The following is a 16869-nucleotide window of genomic DNA, read 5'->3' on the forward strand; positions in this document are numbered from 1 at the left end:
CTCTCAGCCTTGGGGCCCTTCAAGCAGCTTAGGGGGGCAAAAGGGAACACAAGCACCACAAGGGAGCAAAAGGGACGCCGAGGAGTCGCCGCTGCGGAGGCCGGCGGGCAACTGGGCAGGAGCAGCAACTCTGTGCCAGGCTAGTGGCCGTGTGGCCTAAGGCTAAGTGCCCCTTGCCCGATTCTTTTGTCACCACTGGATTCTGGCATTTCCTCGTTTGCGGAACCACAACACCATGCGCCATTAATAACTTCTTCGTCCTCGCACCTCGTCACAGCCTGCGCCCTCTGCCCGCTGAGCCGCATCCAAGGCTACAGTGAGTCCTCGACTTGCCCCTTCTGACACGTCCCTGAACTAATTGTCAAGCAGTCGGCGCGTGCGGCGCGGAGAAAAGAAGGCAAGGATGGCCACCAGATCGTTGCGGCACAGGTCGAGCCGCTACTCGAGTCCCGCAACATTTGGGGACAAAGAGGCCGCACCAAAGCCCGCTGAGGATGTCTCGACGAGAAATGGTCAACAGACGAGTCTGGACAAATGGATTGAGCCGGCTGTGCGACCTGCGGTCCCCAGCTTTGAAGATACAAAAGGTCTCGAGAGGGTGGGCGTGCTGGAGAATATGCAGCCTCTAGGGACCGCGCCGTCACACCGATTGCTACAAAAGCTCAAACTGAATTATGTCCGCCCTTCGCCACGACCAGCTCCAGCACAGGTGGAAGAAGTTGTCACCCCCGTGGCAGAGCCTGAAAAGGTGGACTCGGCGTCACCGATGGAGGAGGACGTGGTGGTGATCGCAGCACCAACAATTGAAACCGAGCAGCCTGAGATATTACCCGATAACCCATCAATTCCTCACGATACAATTGTCATTTCAAGTCCTCCACGTGGCCGTCCTTCTAGGAGAGATGTTGCAGATATGCACCAAGCAACAACCGTGTCGCCGTCTCCTGGCACATTATCATTTACACCCACCACCCATGTCTCTCCCAAACCGCTATCTATCCAGCAGCAACTCCGACAAGACCGACTTCGCACTCATGTCGACCGTGCTGTACGCGAAGCACATCAGAAGAACACGCCAGATCTGGTGCGTGGGCTCCAGAGAATCCGGGACGATGCTCAGATGAATCCTGACTTGTGGAATGTGTTGGAGGCTTTGATCAACAAATCTCCCAGCTCCGAGCAGTTTAAAGTTTTCAAGCGCTATATCAAGTCGGGCGTCAAGCAGCACAGGAGAGAAAGTCAGATGTCAGCGAGCCCATATCAACCTTCTCCCCAAATATTCAATGACCTCGCTTCCCCTGAACACCGAGAACGCTCACCGAAGTCCAACCACTTGGATGCCAGTGGCCCCGTGTATTCTGAAGAGCGACCTCGCAGAATCAATCTTTACTTCAACCTCCCGCGCGCCTTAGCTACCTATGGCCCTGAAGACACGCCACTGTCGCCGTCTACGATTTCGCGCTCCGCGGACATCGCTGAGCCACTTGGAAAGTCCATCCACCACACCTCTACTTCGTCACCGCACAAGCGGAAAAGATCAGGAAGCGTGTCTACCATCTCGTCGCTATCGTCAGCTCCCTCGATACCTGATGAAATCCCACCACCATGGGAGCCACAGGGTGACGAGTCGGCAGGGGATGGGCGATCACGATCAGCTGGACAGCGCCAAGCCGCAAGCCGGGCGGCAGCCGGCAACAGACTCCGTTCAGCTGCCAGTGCCTCGACTCTCCCTTCTCAAGCTGGCCCGAAACAGTCCTATCCCGAACTCGCAACTTCGTCCAAAGCGAACTCCAACAAAAAGTTCAAGAAGACGCGAGAAGACACCGACTTTGACATTGATGAACTTTCCAGGCGGAAGCGGCTTTATCTGGATGACAGCTTTCATGATTACAACACCATTCCTCGACCCGAAAGCCACGAACGAGACCCAGTCCATAGCCATCCAGAGCGACCTGCATCGACTGACAATCCGCCTCCCCCGGTTATTCATCCAAACCGCCTGGTTGTCCCCATCGCCACACTGACATCCCCAGTGAGCGCGCAGGCTCTGCCTGACAACACCTTGACCAACGGAGGCGGTCGCAAGAGAAGATACGATGAGGTGGACATTGATGATTTCGAGGACTCGACGCCCGACTCGTCCTCTCCTGGTCCGTTGCTTGTGCCACCACCACCACCGGGTGTGGCAAACGCCCACCCACGAGGTGCAACCCCAAGATCGACCAGGCTTCACCCGGCACAGAAAACACGCAAATCTGCGCGGGTCATGGTTTCGTACGTATTGCCCTCTTTTTGCTTCCCTTTGGTCCTGATGCTTCGCCCTGAGGGAGAGAATTGGGGGCGGAGGCCATTGTTGAGATAATCTGGATGGTACTGGCTCGCATGTCAGGCTCCCACCGACATGTTTGGAAAGGCCACCACCTGCAAACCCATCCCATCACCAGTTGGATCTGTGTTCTAGGGGATATATTGGCTGACTCTTCACCCATAGGCCCAACAAGCCCAAGAATGGCGGAATCACAGCAGGAATTGCACGTGCGGGGCCCGGGCGCGATGCTGGGATCGGCAATTTGAATGGAGCGGATTCAGGCGCAGAGGTAGGAAACAAGCCCCGGGCAGCCCAACCCAATTTTCTTCCTTTTTCCCACCTATTTTCCACCTATTTTCCCACCCCCCGGCCACACCAGGCTCTGATCCTAGCCACGATTGGCTCCAGTCCATCATCCCCCCTTACCACCTTTTGTTTCCCCCTTCTTATCCCAGTCTCATCAATCTTTTGGGGTCTTTCTTTTTCCTTGAGACCGAAGTCCTATCCACTTTCTGTTTGCCTGCCTCCCCTTGGTTTCACTGAAGGCTTTCTCCGCCTGCCATAGTGATTGATGTTGCACCCATCAATTGCTGACTTGATTTTTCAGGATAACGACGAGTTTTGCGCATCGTGTGGTGGCGAAGGGAAGCTTCTTTGCTGCGATGGTTGTACGAATTCCTTCCATCATGCCTGCTTGGAGCCCCCCCTGAATCCGGATGAAGAGGTGGAGGGTGAATGGTTCTGTCCGCGATGTGTGGCTCGGCGGACCAAACAGGTCCCTCACCCATCTGGTCTTTTTGGCCTCGTTCTTCGCCGTGTTGACGACATCATCCCGAAAGCCTACTCGCTTCCTTCCGACATTCGCGACTACTTTGAGGGAGTTCGAACAGGCGATGAGGGCGAATATGAGGAAGTCGGCCCTCCCCGCACCCAAAACAATACGGCCAAGATGAATCGGGCCGGCTTCATCGAAGAACCCAATTACAAGGAGACGCGCGATAGCAAGGGCCACATCATCAGATGCTATCACTGTAATTTGACTGCCAACGGCCGCGACATCATTCCTTGTGACTTCTGCCCGGCGAGATGGCATCTGGATTGTATTGATCCGCCTCTAGCCGTCCCACCGCGACGCCGCCCTGGAGACAAACCGGGTGCATCATGGCGATGTCCTCTCCACGTCGAACACGACCTGGTGGCCGCCGGCAGGCAGAGTGAGAAAGCTCCAGGAGAACTTGGCCGCGTTCCTCGATTACGCAAGCCGAAGAATGCAGTGCCACTTGATGTCAGTGTGAGCCGAGGTTTCCGAAACAACGGAATCATCGAAGTCGATCTCATGAAAGACGAACCCGAGTTGGACAAAACCAAGGAAGTCCAAATGCACGGCAAAATTTACCGAATTCCTGAGATGGGTATCAGACTGGATTTCATTGATCGGGTTAAGAAGAGCTGGTATGAAGACCAAGCCTTCCCCAGATTGATGGACGCACCCAAGAGGATACGAAACCGCAAGTATCGTCCTGATGGCGCCGTTCTTCACCATCCACCTTCACAGACCATCGTCAAGATTCGAGAACCCGACTTCTTTACCGGCGCGAATGCTCTGGCCATCACCGAGACAGCCAAAGCAAATGTTGCCTTGCGGAGACGATCAATCCGAGAACAGCAAACCGTTTTAAACCTGGCTCAAATGTCCCAGAGGGGCATCGACGGCTACTCTGGGGATGCGTTGGCAGAATTGACAAATCAATTGATCAGCGAAGCCCCGTCTGACGTGGTGGATGCTGTCGAAAAGACTGAGCTTGATCAACTCCTTGAGCTACAGGAGCTTATCAACCGAAGACTTGCCTTTTTGGGCCGCGCTACAAACACTTCACGCTCACGCTCACGCTCACGCTCGACATCGGTCGATGCCGGGTCTTTGGATGGGGGCTATGCTGACGACGAGATGCCTCCTGCTACCCAAGATCCCAGAAATGATACGACCATGCGCTGGCTCACGTTGAACAAACCACCAACATCGTCACCGCCGTCCACCGATGATGGGCTACCTGTCAATCCAGCATTGCGCGTAGCTGCTGTGGGAGACGTCTCCGGTTCTAAGATGGCGAATGGCGACACGTCCGATGAGCGCGCGGTGGAATCCAAACAAGAAGAAGAAGAAGATGGAGCCCGCCCAGCTCTACTTGATGAAGGCGCGATCCGCCGACGAGACAAGGAAGAAGCCAATCTGAGGTGGCTCGATGCGTTCTTTCCGGCGAGTACTGAGACTTCTGCAAAGTATGGTCCTACGAATAAGCCAACACAGGGTTATGGAAACAGGAACAGCGTTGCTAGGCGGGACCTGTCGCCTTGAATTTACTGCAAATCTAGCTAGCGACCAAGGTCTAGAAGACTAGGTGCCAGTCGACCTTTTTATATGCCTTCTGAGGACGCCGCTATTGAACGCGAGCACCCACTCCAACCCGAGATCTGAGCCCTTGAGGTTGTGTGCAAGGGACGGAGAGCCTATCCCAAAGATGATCAGATGTGAGACTGGAGAAAGGAAAGGAACCCCCCCTTAATGCCAGCAATCCGGACACATGGGAATTCGTCGGGACTAGGAATTGGAATATGGAAAACCTGTTTCGGAGTCAAAGTTTTTGGAGCATTTTTTTCTGAGCTGCTTTGAGTCGGTCCACAGATCCCAATTGTAAGAACTCGAGCCAAAAGGCAGAAGAAGAAGAAGAAGAAGAAGAAGAAGAAGAAGCAGAAGACGAAGTCGGAGAAGACGACAAAGAAGAAACAGAAGAAGACCTTGTGATACGTTAACACCCCTACTTTTGCTGTGAACGTGAGAATACGTTCGTGCGAGGCTTTGAGGGTGGAAGGGTGGAAGGGTGAAATGGGAAATGGGTTTCTCTATTTCGATCTAGTATTTCCCTTTCCCTTTCCCTTTCCCTTTCCCGGTCCTGGTTCCTGTTCCCTGTCCCTGTCCCTGTTCATGTTCATGTATAAAGGCGTAAATGGAATTGGATGGGGCCAGTTACTATTTACCACAATGGCTGATATGTACTACGAGGTACAGAACAGCGGGAATCAACCAGAACCAGAAGGGATATGATATGTATGCACGTAGAAGACGGAAGGTTCTTTTTCTCTTCTCCTCTTTCCTCCCCTGCTTCGATGTGTGTGTGTGTGTGTGTGTGTGTGTGTGTGTGTGTGTGAGAGGAAGAACGTACCTATATACATATATACGTACGTACTTACTGCCGATACCTAGGCACATAGGAAACCGTGCGTGGTCCTCGGCATAGGCTGAGCTACGTACAATCCGTCGATAGTGGAAAAAAAGAAACATCTAACAAATGGTCGAGATAACTCCCCCTATCTTCCCTATCTTCCCTGTCCTGCCTGCTGCTGCTTATCTTGACTGGGAGAATGGACAGTGAGCAGAAAGAGTTCGAATATCTACAACACAATGGCCAAGGACACAACATCAGAGCACAAAGTATGGAACAAGAAACAAAGAAATACCTTGAAGCAGGAAGGCTCTGTGGATCAAACAAGGACGGCGAGTTTCGAAGAAAAAGGGACAATTCATTGGCATTTGTCTGTCAGCTCCAATGGTTCTCACGAGAATCAACCAGCCTTGGATTGGAATGCGCACATGGCTGCCATTCCTGAGATTCAACGTGCACAGTTGGTCCTCGAGTAAGAGAAAGAAACGCCGCTCGACGCCCCCAAGCTTGCGATCCCCTGAAAAAAAAAAACAACCTGCAATTCATTTGTCATGGAAGTTGCCCGTAAAGTTGCCCAGCCTCCTGCATGTACTCCTGCACGATTTCCCAGTCGCCTTTGGATCTAACGCCGCTGAATGGCTGATGAGAACCACATGTCCAACGTAGTCGGGAATAGAAGGTCGGAAAACTGTGTCTTGTGAGCTCGGCTTTGTCTTCAGCATCAAGATGGCCGCCTGAGTTTGAATATGGCACAAACTGTCTTGTGCGTCGCCGGGATGAGTTTGACAAGGTGCCATCCGAGCTCTAGCCATGTCCAAAATGCGTCCAATGTCCCTCGCGATGGAGAAAAAGTCGTAGACGTATCAGCAAGACCTGACAAGGAAAATGGAAGAAATGGTGCTAGTGTCCAAAATCTGATTAGCGTGAGAGAAACTTCGATTGTGATACAGCAAACGTATCACGAACCTCGGAACGAAAAAAGGAATCCCCTTGCTCCATTGTTCGAAGCCCTGGCCCCGCCATCTCACAAAATCGTGCACTTCTTGCTGCTCTTTTTCGGTGGGGGTTCTAGCGCTGCCACGATCGCCTCGTCAAATACGTCCTTAAGCTTATACTGAGTCAGGGCGCTGCATTCGACATATTTGACAGCTCCGAGCTCCTTGGCCATTCTTTCTCCGTCTTCCTTGCGGACAGGCTGCATTTTTTGTTTTGCAAGCTTTTCTCGGACAGATGGATCATCCCGGAGATCGGTTTGGGTGCCAACAATGAGACAAGGAACTCCAGGACAGTGATGGTGAACCTCCGGGAACCATTTTTCTCTCACGTTTTCAAATGACGCTGGTGACGTGACAGAAAAACAAACAAGGAAGACGTCGGTCTGGGGATATGACAATGGTCGAAGACGGTCGTAATCCTCTTGTCCGGCCGTATCGAAAAGTCCCAACGTGTATGGCTCATCGCCGATCCTAGACACCCCCTTGGTCAGCTCACGTGCTCGGGCAGAGACGGGTTTGGGTCAACGACGGCCAGCACCATCAGATCGACAAGCTTGGGACAGATATCAATTTGGGGGATAAGATGTCACCAAGAATTTCGTGAAAGAACAAAACGTAAGCCACGTGAACGCGTAAAAATGGGGGTCGCGTTCTGAGAACAAAGCCAGAGAGTACTCACATCACCGTCACGGCATAGTTGTCGAAGACTGTAGGGACATATTCCGAGGGGAATTTGTTTGTGGTGTATGAGATCAACAAGCATGTCTTGCCAACTGCACCGTCGCCGACAACCACACACCTGGTGTCGGAATATCAGTGGAACTGTCTCACTCAGCCGTGACCGGTAGACTCACTTAATCGTGGCAACAACCATTCCGTTCTCGTCTATTTCAAAGATGTCGTCCTCCAGTCGACGTATGCGGCTTGGATTCAAGGGTCTGAGAGGGCGCACTCTTAGTCTCTGTGTCGCAAGCACAATCTTCTTGAGACGAGATAACATTTTTGTTCAACTTACCAAAGAAAAAAGGGAACGGACGAGTAACGATTGTGTGAGAGAAGATTGAAACAGGCGGTGTTTGTAAGGGAGGCTCGAAACTGTCACTTCACTTTTCTGCCCGTGCTGTGAGGGCGGTAAAGGAGTTCCAACGGGGAAGGACTGTCACCAGAATGGTACGTGAAGTCGAGCGTTTTAGGAAGATCAATACTGTCGTTTCCCATCAGCTTTATGTTACTCCATCTCTTTTTCTCACAGCCAGAATGCTCACAAGGTAGGAAGCGAAGGGCGGGTTCCAAGGTAGGCGCGAGTAGAGGGCAGGGCGGTCAACGGCCCTGGCGATCAGGATCGAAGAGGAAATTGACCAGCAAGAGAAGCGTTGGGTTATGTTCAAGAAACAGAAGATCCTGAAGGAAGTCTAGTCTTCAGTAAGAGAGCAGTGGCATTTACCGGAAATGACAAGTTGCGGGAGGAGTCGTGCGAGGATGGAATGGATAAAAGGGACAGGGTTGGAAAGAGACGTGATGGACGAGGTCGACGTGGAATAGGAATGGGTGATGGAGTCGCAGATATGGAGAGGGAGGACGCAGCTTGCCACGATAGACAGGGAGGGAAATAAAGGGTATGGGGGTCGCGGCCTAGCTTTAGGCACACTAGGCTTGTTGCTTGGGCTGAGCCTTTGGGGGGAGCTTTTAGGTAGAGCAGCTTGTCTTTAGGTGCAGCTCCGTCTCACCAGGCTCCAAGCCCGCCCGCAGTCCGCTTGGTAGGAAGGTCTTGACTCTTCAGCGGGCTGCCCCGAGCCTGACAGCTCTGGTTAGGCAGCTCTGCGCAGCTTTGGGGGCTCAAAATGCGTTGAACTAGGCTGAACCGAGTAGCAGGGTGGTTCCCTCTCCCTCTAAGGTCACTCACTTACTTTGGTAACTCTCATCAAACTCAAGATTGCACTTCTGACTTGCAGCGGGAAACAAAGAGAGTGCTCGCCTATCTTCTCTCATCCTTGACAACACTCAAGCCTTTGTGCGATGCTCGATCTGGCATGGCTCCAAACGCGAAACTTTTGCGCGAAAAATAAACCCTCGGGATCTAGCAATGGGTATAACTTGTATGGACGGACCAGGAGTTTCAGCTGCGGTGGTCAATAGTCATTTTGAGCACGCAATTCATTGGGCTTTCGAGGCACAAAGAATCAAGTCAACAAGCTGTGCTGTGCATATCATTCCCCCACGAGTACACCCCCATTTTAACGGTTCCTACTGGTGGCCTTGTCCGACGCAGTTTCGCGAGTCATCTCCTCAAGCTCCTGCAGCTCCTCCCCATGTCCGCCCAAGAGCGCGTCGAATATGAGCTGTGTCTACGCGATCGAGTAGAAACCGAGTCTGATGTCCGAGTCGTCAAGATCTGCTCCCACAAGGAAGGCTTTGATTGAGCCTTGTTCAGCTATCACATCTGCTATGAACTTATGCGAGCTATACCACTGCAGAAGCACCTGTGATATAGCCCTGACCTACCACGTCATATGTCCATCCCGACAACATGACTTGAAGCCGCCGCAATGTCCAAATATCGTCTTTTGAGATGTCCGACTTTCGTCACAAGTTCACGAGGATGCAGTCAAAGGACGCATCGAAATGCACATTTTGGTTCACGCCATAATCCCACACTATTAGAACGGAGGTATCGCAATAAATCACCTGTAAAACCCTCATTCAAAACACATGTGCAATTCCACTTTCTCCCAAGACCGGTACAGCCAAACCACTCGACAAATTAGTTATTCATTTATTTTGCCCCTATTTCCTCCTCAGCCCAGCCGGAGAGACCTCCACGGCTATCGCTCGTCAGTCCTAGTCCATTAAACCCACTGGTCCCGAAGCCAGTGCCAAAAACCGATCCAAATCCACCAAAGCTGCCCTGTGGAGCATGCCCACCAAAGCCACGTGATGACGACGAGCCTGGTTGCGTAGACTGCTGGCCACCAAAGAGCTCTTGCGAAAAGGCTGGGAGCGATACAGCTCGGGAGTGGGCACTCCTGCTTGCTCCTAGTCCAGTGTTCGTAGGGGCCAGAAGCCCGCCGACGGTGGTGGACGCGCCATTGCTCAGAGAGTTCGAATTGAATCCACCGCTGATGCTGCTCTGTCGAGGAATATGCGACGAGCTTGGAATCTCCAATCCATTATGTCCGTTCGGCATATCACCGTACAGTGCTGCCTGTTGATTCGCCAAAGCATGGTTCTGCTGCTGCTGTAGCTGGGCAAATGTCAGGGAGTCGTCCCGCAAATCCTGTTCAGCTTGAGCTTGCTGTTGTGACACATGTGATAGATACATTGTCAAGGGGTTGTTGTTGCCTGCATTCAGGATCGCCGACGGTGTTGGCGCAGGCAGGCTTGTCTGACGCGCAGCGATTTGAGACTGTGGCCCGACTGAAGCCTTAGGCCCGGTTGGAATCGTCGACCTCGTGGGACTAGAGCCTGACTGTGACACAGCATGGTCAAATCCATTCATTGCAGCTGGAGAACCTGCACTGTCAATCGAGTTTTGGAGCCGTGACTGGCTGCCATTGGCATTGTTCAGGTTCTGGCGAGGGGGATTGCCGCACCGGTCTTTGCCGAAGTTGATCTTGAACCGCTTGTACTCTTCTCGCTGTCGTACAGCCTCAATGGCTTTGATGGCGTTGGCAATGTTGGTAAAGTTTACAAAAGCACAGCTTTTCTCCCGCAGAGTATTGACCAACTCGATTTCACCGTACTCGGAAAAGTCCTGTCGTAGTCGTTCTTCGCTCCAGCTCTCATCGAGATTTCCAATATACACATTTCTCGAGGCTCCTCCGCTGACGGCCAAAGCAATGGCAGGTGGGAGAGCTCCCGAGTGCTTTCCCCACCCAATCTTCAGCCGCCTGTTGTGGATCATTAGTCCTTGAAGGTTGCTCAGCGCATAGAAAGACGCAGCAGAGGTAGGATCGATGAATGTGACGAAGCAAATATGCTTATCGGGAATATATCGAATATGATGGAGCAACCCTCCACGCACGACATTGCAAATCTCCTCGATAGTAGTCTCAGGGTGGATATTTCCAAGGTAGACAGTTCGATTTCCCAAGTTATTGACACCACCTGCAGTAGTTGCAACGGCGGCTGCTGCCACCGACTGTTGTGCTAGGGCATTGGATATCAAATCACGGTCGGCTCCGTTGAGCACGTGGGCGTAACCAGGAGCAATACCTAGGTACTGCGCTGCATTCTGTTGCTGCGTCTTGGAAACATAGGCACACCGATCCTTGCCATAGTAAACCCGTCGGGGAGGACCCCATTTGGGATCCTGTGGCAGCTGAGCCACGGCCTTGACGGCATTACTGATGGAGAGGAAGTGGACGAAGCCGATCGCCTTCTCGCGGACCATCTTGACTGTATCAATGGGTCCAAACTTGCCCAGGTCTTCTCGAATCTCTTGTTCAGTGATGTCCTCGGGCAGGTTGCCTAGGTAGACGTTTCTCGAGGCACCCGACTGCTGTACAGCGAGAGCGACCGAGGTCGGCACCTGGGATGGCTTCCCCCAGCCGATCTTAATATCGTGACCCTTGATTGACAACTTTTTGAGGATAGCATCTGAGTGGAAATGGGTGGCAGAACTGCTATCCAGGAACGAAATAAACGCGCAGTTTTTCTCAGGTAGCAGTCTCACAGACTCGATCTGACCGCTTCGGACATGGCTCAGGATTTCCTCAGCAGACGTGTCCGCGGGAATGTTTCCCAAGTAGACTGTACGACTTGTGCCAGTCATCCATGAGTTGCCCATGCCTACCATAGGTTGGTAGTGCCCAAATGCTGCACCGCCCAAGCCACTGAATCCAGTCGGTGACTGTGCCGTATAGCTGTCGGGCGACATAACCGTCTGATATGCTTGTGGGGAGAGAGGATTGGCATTGGGTTGAGTGGGACTTGTGAGCTGCGCCTGAGCATGTTGGTTCTGTTGATACTGCTGAGTCTGCGTATGAAGAGCATTGGTTCCCGGACCAAAGCGATTGAAGGTGGGAAACTGCGGAGAAGCGAAGGCACCAGGAGAACCTGGCTGGAAAGGGCTGCCGAGCAAAAGCTGAGAAGGCAACAGGGGCGTGAAATTCATATCAAAGGCGGTACCTGGCGTCTGTTCGGTGACATTATAACTATGTTGATCTTTGGAAGCAGTAGCTATCGAAGGAACGGCAGGCTTTCTCTGGTTGCGATCGGCGAATGGAGGGTAGCCCGTGTGGTTCGAGTTGTACGCGCCATGGCTGAAGCCTGTACTATCAGTCCCAAATTTTGAAGCAGCAAAGCGACTGCCAAATCCCCCAAACACGTCCTGACTCTGCATTGCAGCAAGCATATGGGATTATTGATGGATCGTGTCCCCGGGACCAGGTCCAAGGACAATTGGTGTTTTGTCTTTCTTGTTTGTAGGAAGGGGACGCAGCAAGAGAGCGAAACAAGCACAAATCTGGCGGTCAAAGCACAGTTTCGAGCTTTGCAAGAGGAACGACTGGCTGCAGGTGATGTCCGAAGATGCGGAGAGGACGACGTAAGTCTGTACAAAAACGAAGGAGTCGGTTGAATATGGACTGGTGCGAATGGAGTCTATAAGGAAAATATTGAAAACAATATCTGCTCAGAGGAACGGAACGAGCGAATGAAGGGAACAAAATGATGGGATTAGAAGAGAAGACGGGTCAGAGACGAGGATGCAAAGAGGGAACGAAAGAACAGAGAGAGAGGGCTAAAAAAATCAAGGGAGGAGCAACGGTGAACCAGCAGAAGAATGAGGGAAACAGCTCAGAAACGGAAGCAATCAATTAACCGGGGTCTAGAGTCTAGGAAAGTGCCAAATTGAAATGGGTGGCTAGGGAAGGGGATCAGAAATAAGGGGGAAAGTACCGGAGAAGGGGGACCAGGCACGCGGGAGTGGACTCTAAACCGGACGATTTACAAGACAAACTATGGCCAAGTGCCCAGCCCATTGCGTTCGCAGGGGATGTCAGCAGCATTCCGTTATGACCAGTGCATACCCCCTCTTCATGGTCCTGACACATAATTGCAAGCTTGTAGATTCTTCCTGAACCAGCGTAAAGCTCTGACTTGGGCCTGTTCAGGCTGCCAGTGGGCATGGTTTGGATGAATCTGATACAGGAGAAGACTGATTTAAGGTTCACAACGTGTGGCTGCAAGATGATGGGACGGGGATGATCAATCTGCATGCTGATGCAGGTAAGGCGGCACTATGGACAGTTTGGTTAGACGATAGATTGCTTTTATGGAGAAGTTGGGAAGGGGTTAGGGATCCTTGAGAATTATAGCCAATTGAAGCCTGGCTCTGGGATGACAATCAGGTCCGCCATGTCGGCGCCGAATCCAACACGAAAAAATAGGAATTGAAGCTTCCCCAAGACAAAAGGCAAGCTCTCCTGAGTCCAGACAACGTCGTCGGTCTGATGGCGATCATTGCGGAGTTGCTGTCCACCGCGTCGGAAGTGTCAGTCTGAGAGCGAAACATGGCTCGGGGCAGGTCACAGTAGTAACGAGTTCACCCCTGCAGGGCAATGTGGCGCTGAGCTTTGATTGCCCCTTCGAAACACGGAGCTTGGATTGGTGGTCGGCTCTGCTCGCGCTTAGCAGAGAGACGGAGGGCGGTCCCGCGTGTTCTGGCGCATGCTAATGATGCCAAGAGGGATTCTTGGCTTGATAGTTGACATGTTGAGAGCTTCAAAGCCGCAGCCACAACGACACCAATGTCTGGGGTGGCACAGGAGATTGGGGTGAGGCTCATGGGAGCCAGAAACGAGAGCGCAGAGACGAGAAGTGAAACTGCGGATTCCGGATCCATTTTAGCGTATAATTCTCACCGCCAAGCGCGCTAGCCGCCACTTTCCGAAACCTTAAATTCTACTCTATCCGATAAGCCACCAAGCCAACCCTCCACCCACACAACCACACTACCGTGCCACCGTTGACTCACGCTGTCAGGTTGGCTTATATTTTCAGATTTTTGGTCACAATTCGTTGTTGACCCTTCCACAACACATCAATATGGACACTTTCTACGTCGACGAGGACGTCGGTCGCGATGATGACTCTGCCACTGGCTCAGAAGCCGCTCCGTACAAAACTCTTCTCTTCGCAATGATCCAGCACCCAAAGGCAACATATAAAACTAGGAAGTCAGAAACCACACCCGCAGATGCCAATGCTGACCCAGCCTCGCGGTTGGAATGGAAGCCGGCATCGAAATCTGCGCTGAAGAAAGCGACCAATCTCTATGAACAACATCAACGGAAACAGGCAAAGCAAGCTGACTTGGCCATCCGGGAACAGCAAGAAGTCGAGAGGAGGAAGCAAGTGCTCGAGGAAGCAAAGAAAGTGGTCATTGCAGAGGATGAAAGCTTGCCGGCGCCCGTCAAGATCAAGCTCAACACCGTCGATCCCGCCATAATCAAGCTAGGCACCGCAGACTCCAAAGGCACCCGTGTCCGGGTTGTGGGTCGAGTTCACCATTTGCGGTCCCAGAAGGACATTATCTTCGTCACACTGAAAGATGGCAAGGGTTTGATGCAATGCGTATTCTCGGGCAATTTGATCAAGACCTATGCCGCCATGACTCTGACCCTCGAGACTTCGCTCGAAATCCGCGGTGAGCTCAAATCTCTTCCACCGGGGGCGCACGCTCCTCTCGATCGGGAACTCCATGCCGACTATTTTACCGTGATTGGAGCAGCGGTCGGTGACAAAGAGGCCATCACCAACAAGGTGCAAGAGGATGGTGATGCCCAGAAGCTGCTCGATAACCGCCATCTCACGCTGCGTGGAGACGTCTCCTCCAGCGTCATGAAAGTTCGAGCAGCCGTGGAGATGGCCTTTGTGAAGGCGTATGAGGAGGTGCAATTCACGAAAGTGTCCCCTCCAGCAATGGTTCAAACGCAGGTCGAGGGTGGCGCAACTCTCTTCGAGTTCAACTACTACGGTGAAAAGGCTTACCTGACTCAATCCTCCCAACTGTACCTGGAGACCTGTCTGCCTGGCTTGGGTGACGTATATTGCATTGAAAAGTCCTTCCGCGCCGAAAAATCCCTTACCCGCCGCCATCTGAGTGAGTACACACACGTTGAGGCCGAACTCGACTTCATCTCCTTCGACGACCTGCTCAACCACATTGAGCACATGGTGTGCAGGGTCATTGAAATCGCCCTCGCGGATCCCCTCATTGCAAAATATGTCTATGACCTCAACCCCGACTTCAAAGCTCCATCCCGCCCCTTTCGGCGCATGAAGTACTCCGATGCCATTGCTTGGTTGGTAGAACATGAGATCCCCAACGAAGAAGGCAAGCCCCACGATTTCGGAGACGACATCGCCGAAGCCGCCGAACGCAGAATGACCGATATCCTCAACGTCCCCATCTTCCTCACCCACTTCCCCACCGAGATCAAAGCCTTTTACATGCAAAAGGACCCCTCGGACCCTCGTGTGACCGAGAGCGTCGACGTCCTCATGCCCGGCGTCGGCGAGATCGTCGGCGGGAGCATGAGAATCTGGGACTACGAGGAGTTGATCGCCGCCTACAAGCGCGAGGGCATCGACCCCGAACCCTACTACTGGTACACGGATCAGAGGCGCTACGGCACCAGCCCCCACGGCGGTTACGGTTTGGGCTTGGAACGCTTTTTGGCCTGGATGTGCGGTCGTTGGACTGTTAGGGAGTGTTGCCTCTACCCGAGGTTTGCCTATCGTTGCAAGCCATAGAGATATAACTGAGCTTAGAGTGGGATTCCCCAGAATGATGACGAGGTACGACCCAGAAGGTCTCCGAGGTGGTGACCGCGGGAGTGGTCCGGAATACGCAGCGATGATGGATTATGGGGTGATAGAACAACTACCGCTGGACATCTTGCCAAAGATACCTTAGATAGACCCAAAGCACACAAGCAGTTTCTTGCTTACATTCGTTTGGTATTTTCCTGGCTCCATAAAATGCCCAATCATCCAAGTCCAGCTAAAGACCATGAGCTCACCATTGTCCCACTTAGTCTTACAAGTACTTCTTAGGCATTGTACTCTTTCGCCATTTGTACCATACAAACACCCCGATGCAACATGTCTGGAACGCCATAAAACTATACAGGATGAATCCGATCCTGGGCGTGTGCGCAATGACATATTCCCTGACTCTCTGTGGCACCTGTTCCGTCACGCCCACATGGGTCTCCGCAATCTGCTCACTCAGTTTGGCAAATTGCGTGCGGTGATCGCCGGTCTTCAACTCCTTCTCCAGAGAGGAGACGACCCTGTCGAGATTGGCCACCCGGTTATCAAGACTCGCAATAGATTGGGAATTGGGCATGCGGGCCAGGATTTCGGCGTGTCGGGACTCTAGGGTGGCAGAGACGCGTTGAACTTCACCAAAGAGATTTTGGATGGATTTGGAGATGAGATTGAGGCGGTTGTGGAGGTCTGCGAATTGGGTTTCCGTTGTGGTGTAGTAGGACGCCGGGTGATCCTCCATTTGCATCATCCCTTGTCCTTGATTTTGGTTCTGTGAGAAGGCTTGTTGATTTGATTCTTGCGTGGCTGGCGGTGCAGTGAGAGAAGACAGAGTGAATCCAAACACTTCGAAGGAGTCGGGAGGATCTGCTGATGCCGCGGTCATCCCAAAGCCATAATCCAGCGGTAGTGCAACTTTCGCCGTGGTGAAGCACACTCTATCGTCGACACGGATTTCGAGGCCTTCTGCACGAGTGTGTTTCACATTGATATGAGATGGCCGCCCCAGATTGCGGTAGACGTAGTCGCAGTGCCCAAATGCAAGGCTGTCCACGTTCGCATGGTTTCTGTAATCGACCGACCCATCACTGAGAAACCCTCGAATCTTTTGTACCCCTCCTACTGTGTCGACGACTATTGCAAGCCCTTCCCACTTCCCCACTGTGTATATGCTCGACGTGCTCACTGTCTTATCGCCATTGGCCACGTACCACAGTTGCAAATTCCCACTGCCTCTGTCTGCAGCGCTTGCCCTGAATTTGAGGTCCACAGCCCAATCCTGTAATGAGTTTTTCTGTTCACTCCATAGTGCTCCCCGCTTGTGACCGCCGTACGGAGGTGTCAGAATGACTTTGTCCGACAGCAGTTGAGGCACATGTCCTTCCCCAAGCATCGACCAACCAGGAATGGCAAAGGAATTCGGCGAGATTGTCTGTTTATGTCCGAAAGACATTTCGTCGATGACATTTTGAGCAAGTGATGAAGTTACCCAGAGAAGGGAGAACAGTGAGGAGGAAAGACCGATCTTCATGGTGGATGTTATACAATACTATCCAGAGTCAGTTTGCGC

General features: G+C 52.4%; 5 protein-coding genes across 5 annotated transcripts; 2 read left to right on the forward strand and 3 right to left on the reverse strand.

The window, feature by feature from the left end:
• Window positions 1–403: 403 nt before the first annotated feature.
• AYO20_02124 (hypothetical protein) lies at window positions 404–4664 on the forward strand (the record flags this gene model as incomplete). Its single annotated transcript, XM_022640430.1, has 3 exons — window positions 404–2274; window positions 2492–2597; window positions 2916–4664. 3 exons carry the CDS (start codon window positions 404–406, stop codon window positions 4662–4664), a joined length of 3726 nt encoding a protein of 1241 aa, XP_022503487.1.
• Window positions 4665–6553: 1889 nt separating this feature from the next.
• On the reverse strand, window positions 6554–7524 carry AYO20_02125 (cell division control protein 42; the record flags this gene model as incomplete). The annotated part of the gene is made up of 3 exons (XM_022640431.1): window positions 6554–6995; window positions 7204–7323; window positions 7379–7524. The coding sequence occupies 3 exons, from the start codon at window positions 7522–7524 to the stop codon at window positions 6554–6556; spliced, it is 708 nt and encodes a 235-aa protein (XP_022503488.1).
• A 1773-nt stretch (window positions 7525–9297) lies between these two features.
• On the reverse strand, window positions 9298–11865 carry AYO20_02126 (hypothetical protein; the record flags this gene model as incomplete). Its single annotated transcript, XM_022640432.1, has 1 exon — window positions 9298–11865. The coding sequence occupies one exon, from the start codon at window positions 11863–11865 to the stop codon at window positions 9298–9300; it is 2568 nt and encodes an 855-aa protein (XP_022503489.1).
• A 1706-nt stretch (window positions 11866–13571) lies between these two features.
• AYO20_02127 (hypothetical protein) lies at window positions 13572–15281 on the forward strand (the record flags this gene model as incomplete). Its single annotated transcript, XM_022640433.1, has 1 exon — window positions 13572–15281. The coding sequence occupies one exon, from the start codon at window positions 13572–13574 to the stop codon at window positions 15279–15281; it is 1710 nt and encodes a 569-aa protein (XP_022503490.1).
• Window positions 15282–15567: 286 nt separating this feature from the next.
• Window positions 15568–16830, reverse strand: AYO20_02128 (hypothetical protein; the record flags this gene model as incomplete). The annotated part of the gene is made up of 1 exon (XM_022640434.1): window positions 15568–16830. The coding sequence occupies one exon, from the start codon at window positions 16828–16830 to the stop codon at window positions 15568–15570; it is 1263 nt and encodes a 420-aa protein (XP_022503491.1).
• Window positions 16831–16869: the final 39 nt, after the last annotated feature.

Source organism: Fonsecaea nubica (genome assembly GCF_001646965.1).
Source record: "Fonsecaea nubica strain CBS 269.64 chromosome Unknown Scaff9, whole genome shotgun sequence".
In the NCBI taxonomy this organism is placed as follows: domain Eukaryota; kingdom Fungi; phylum Ascomycota; class Eurotiomycetes; order Chaetothyriales; family Herpotrichiellaceae; genus Fonsecaea; species Fonsecaea nubica.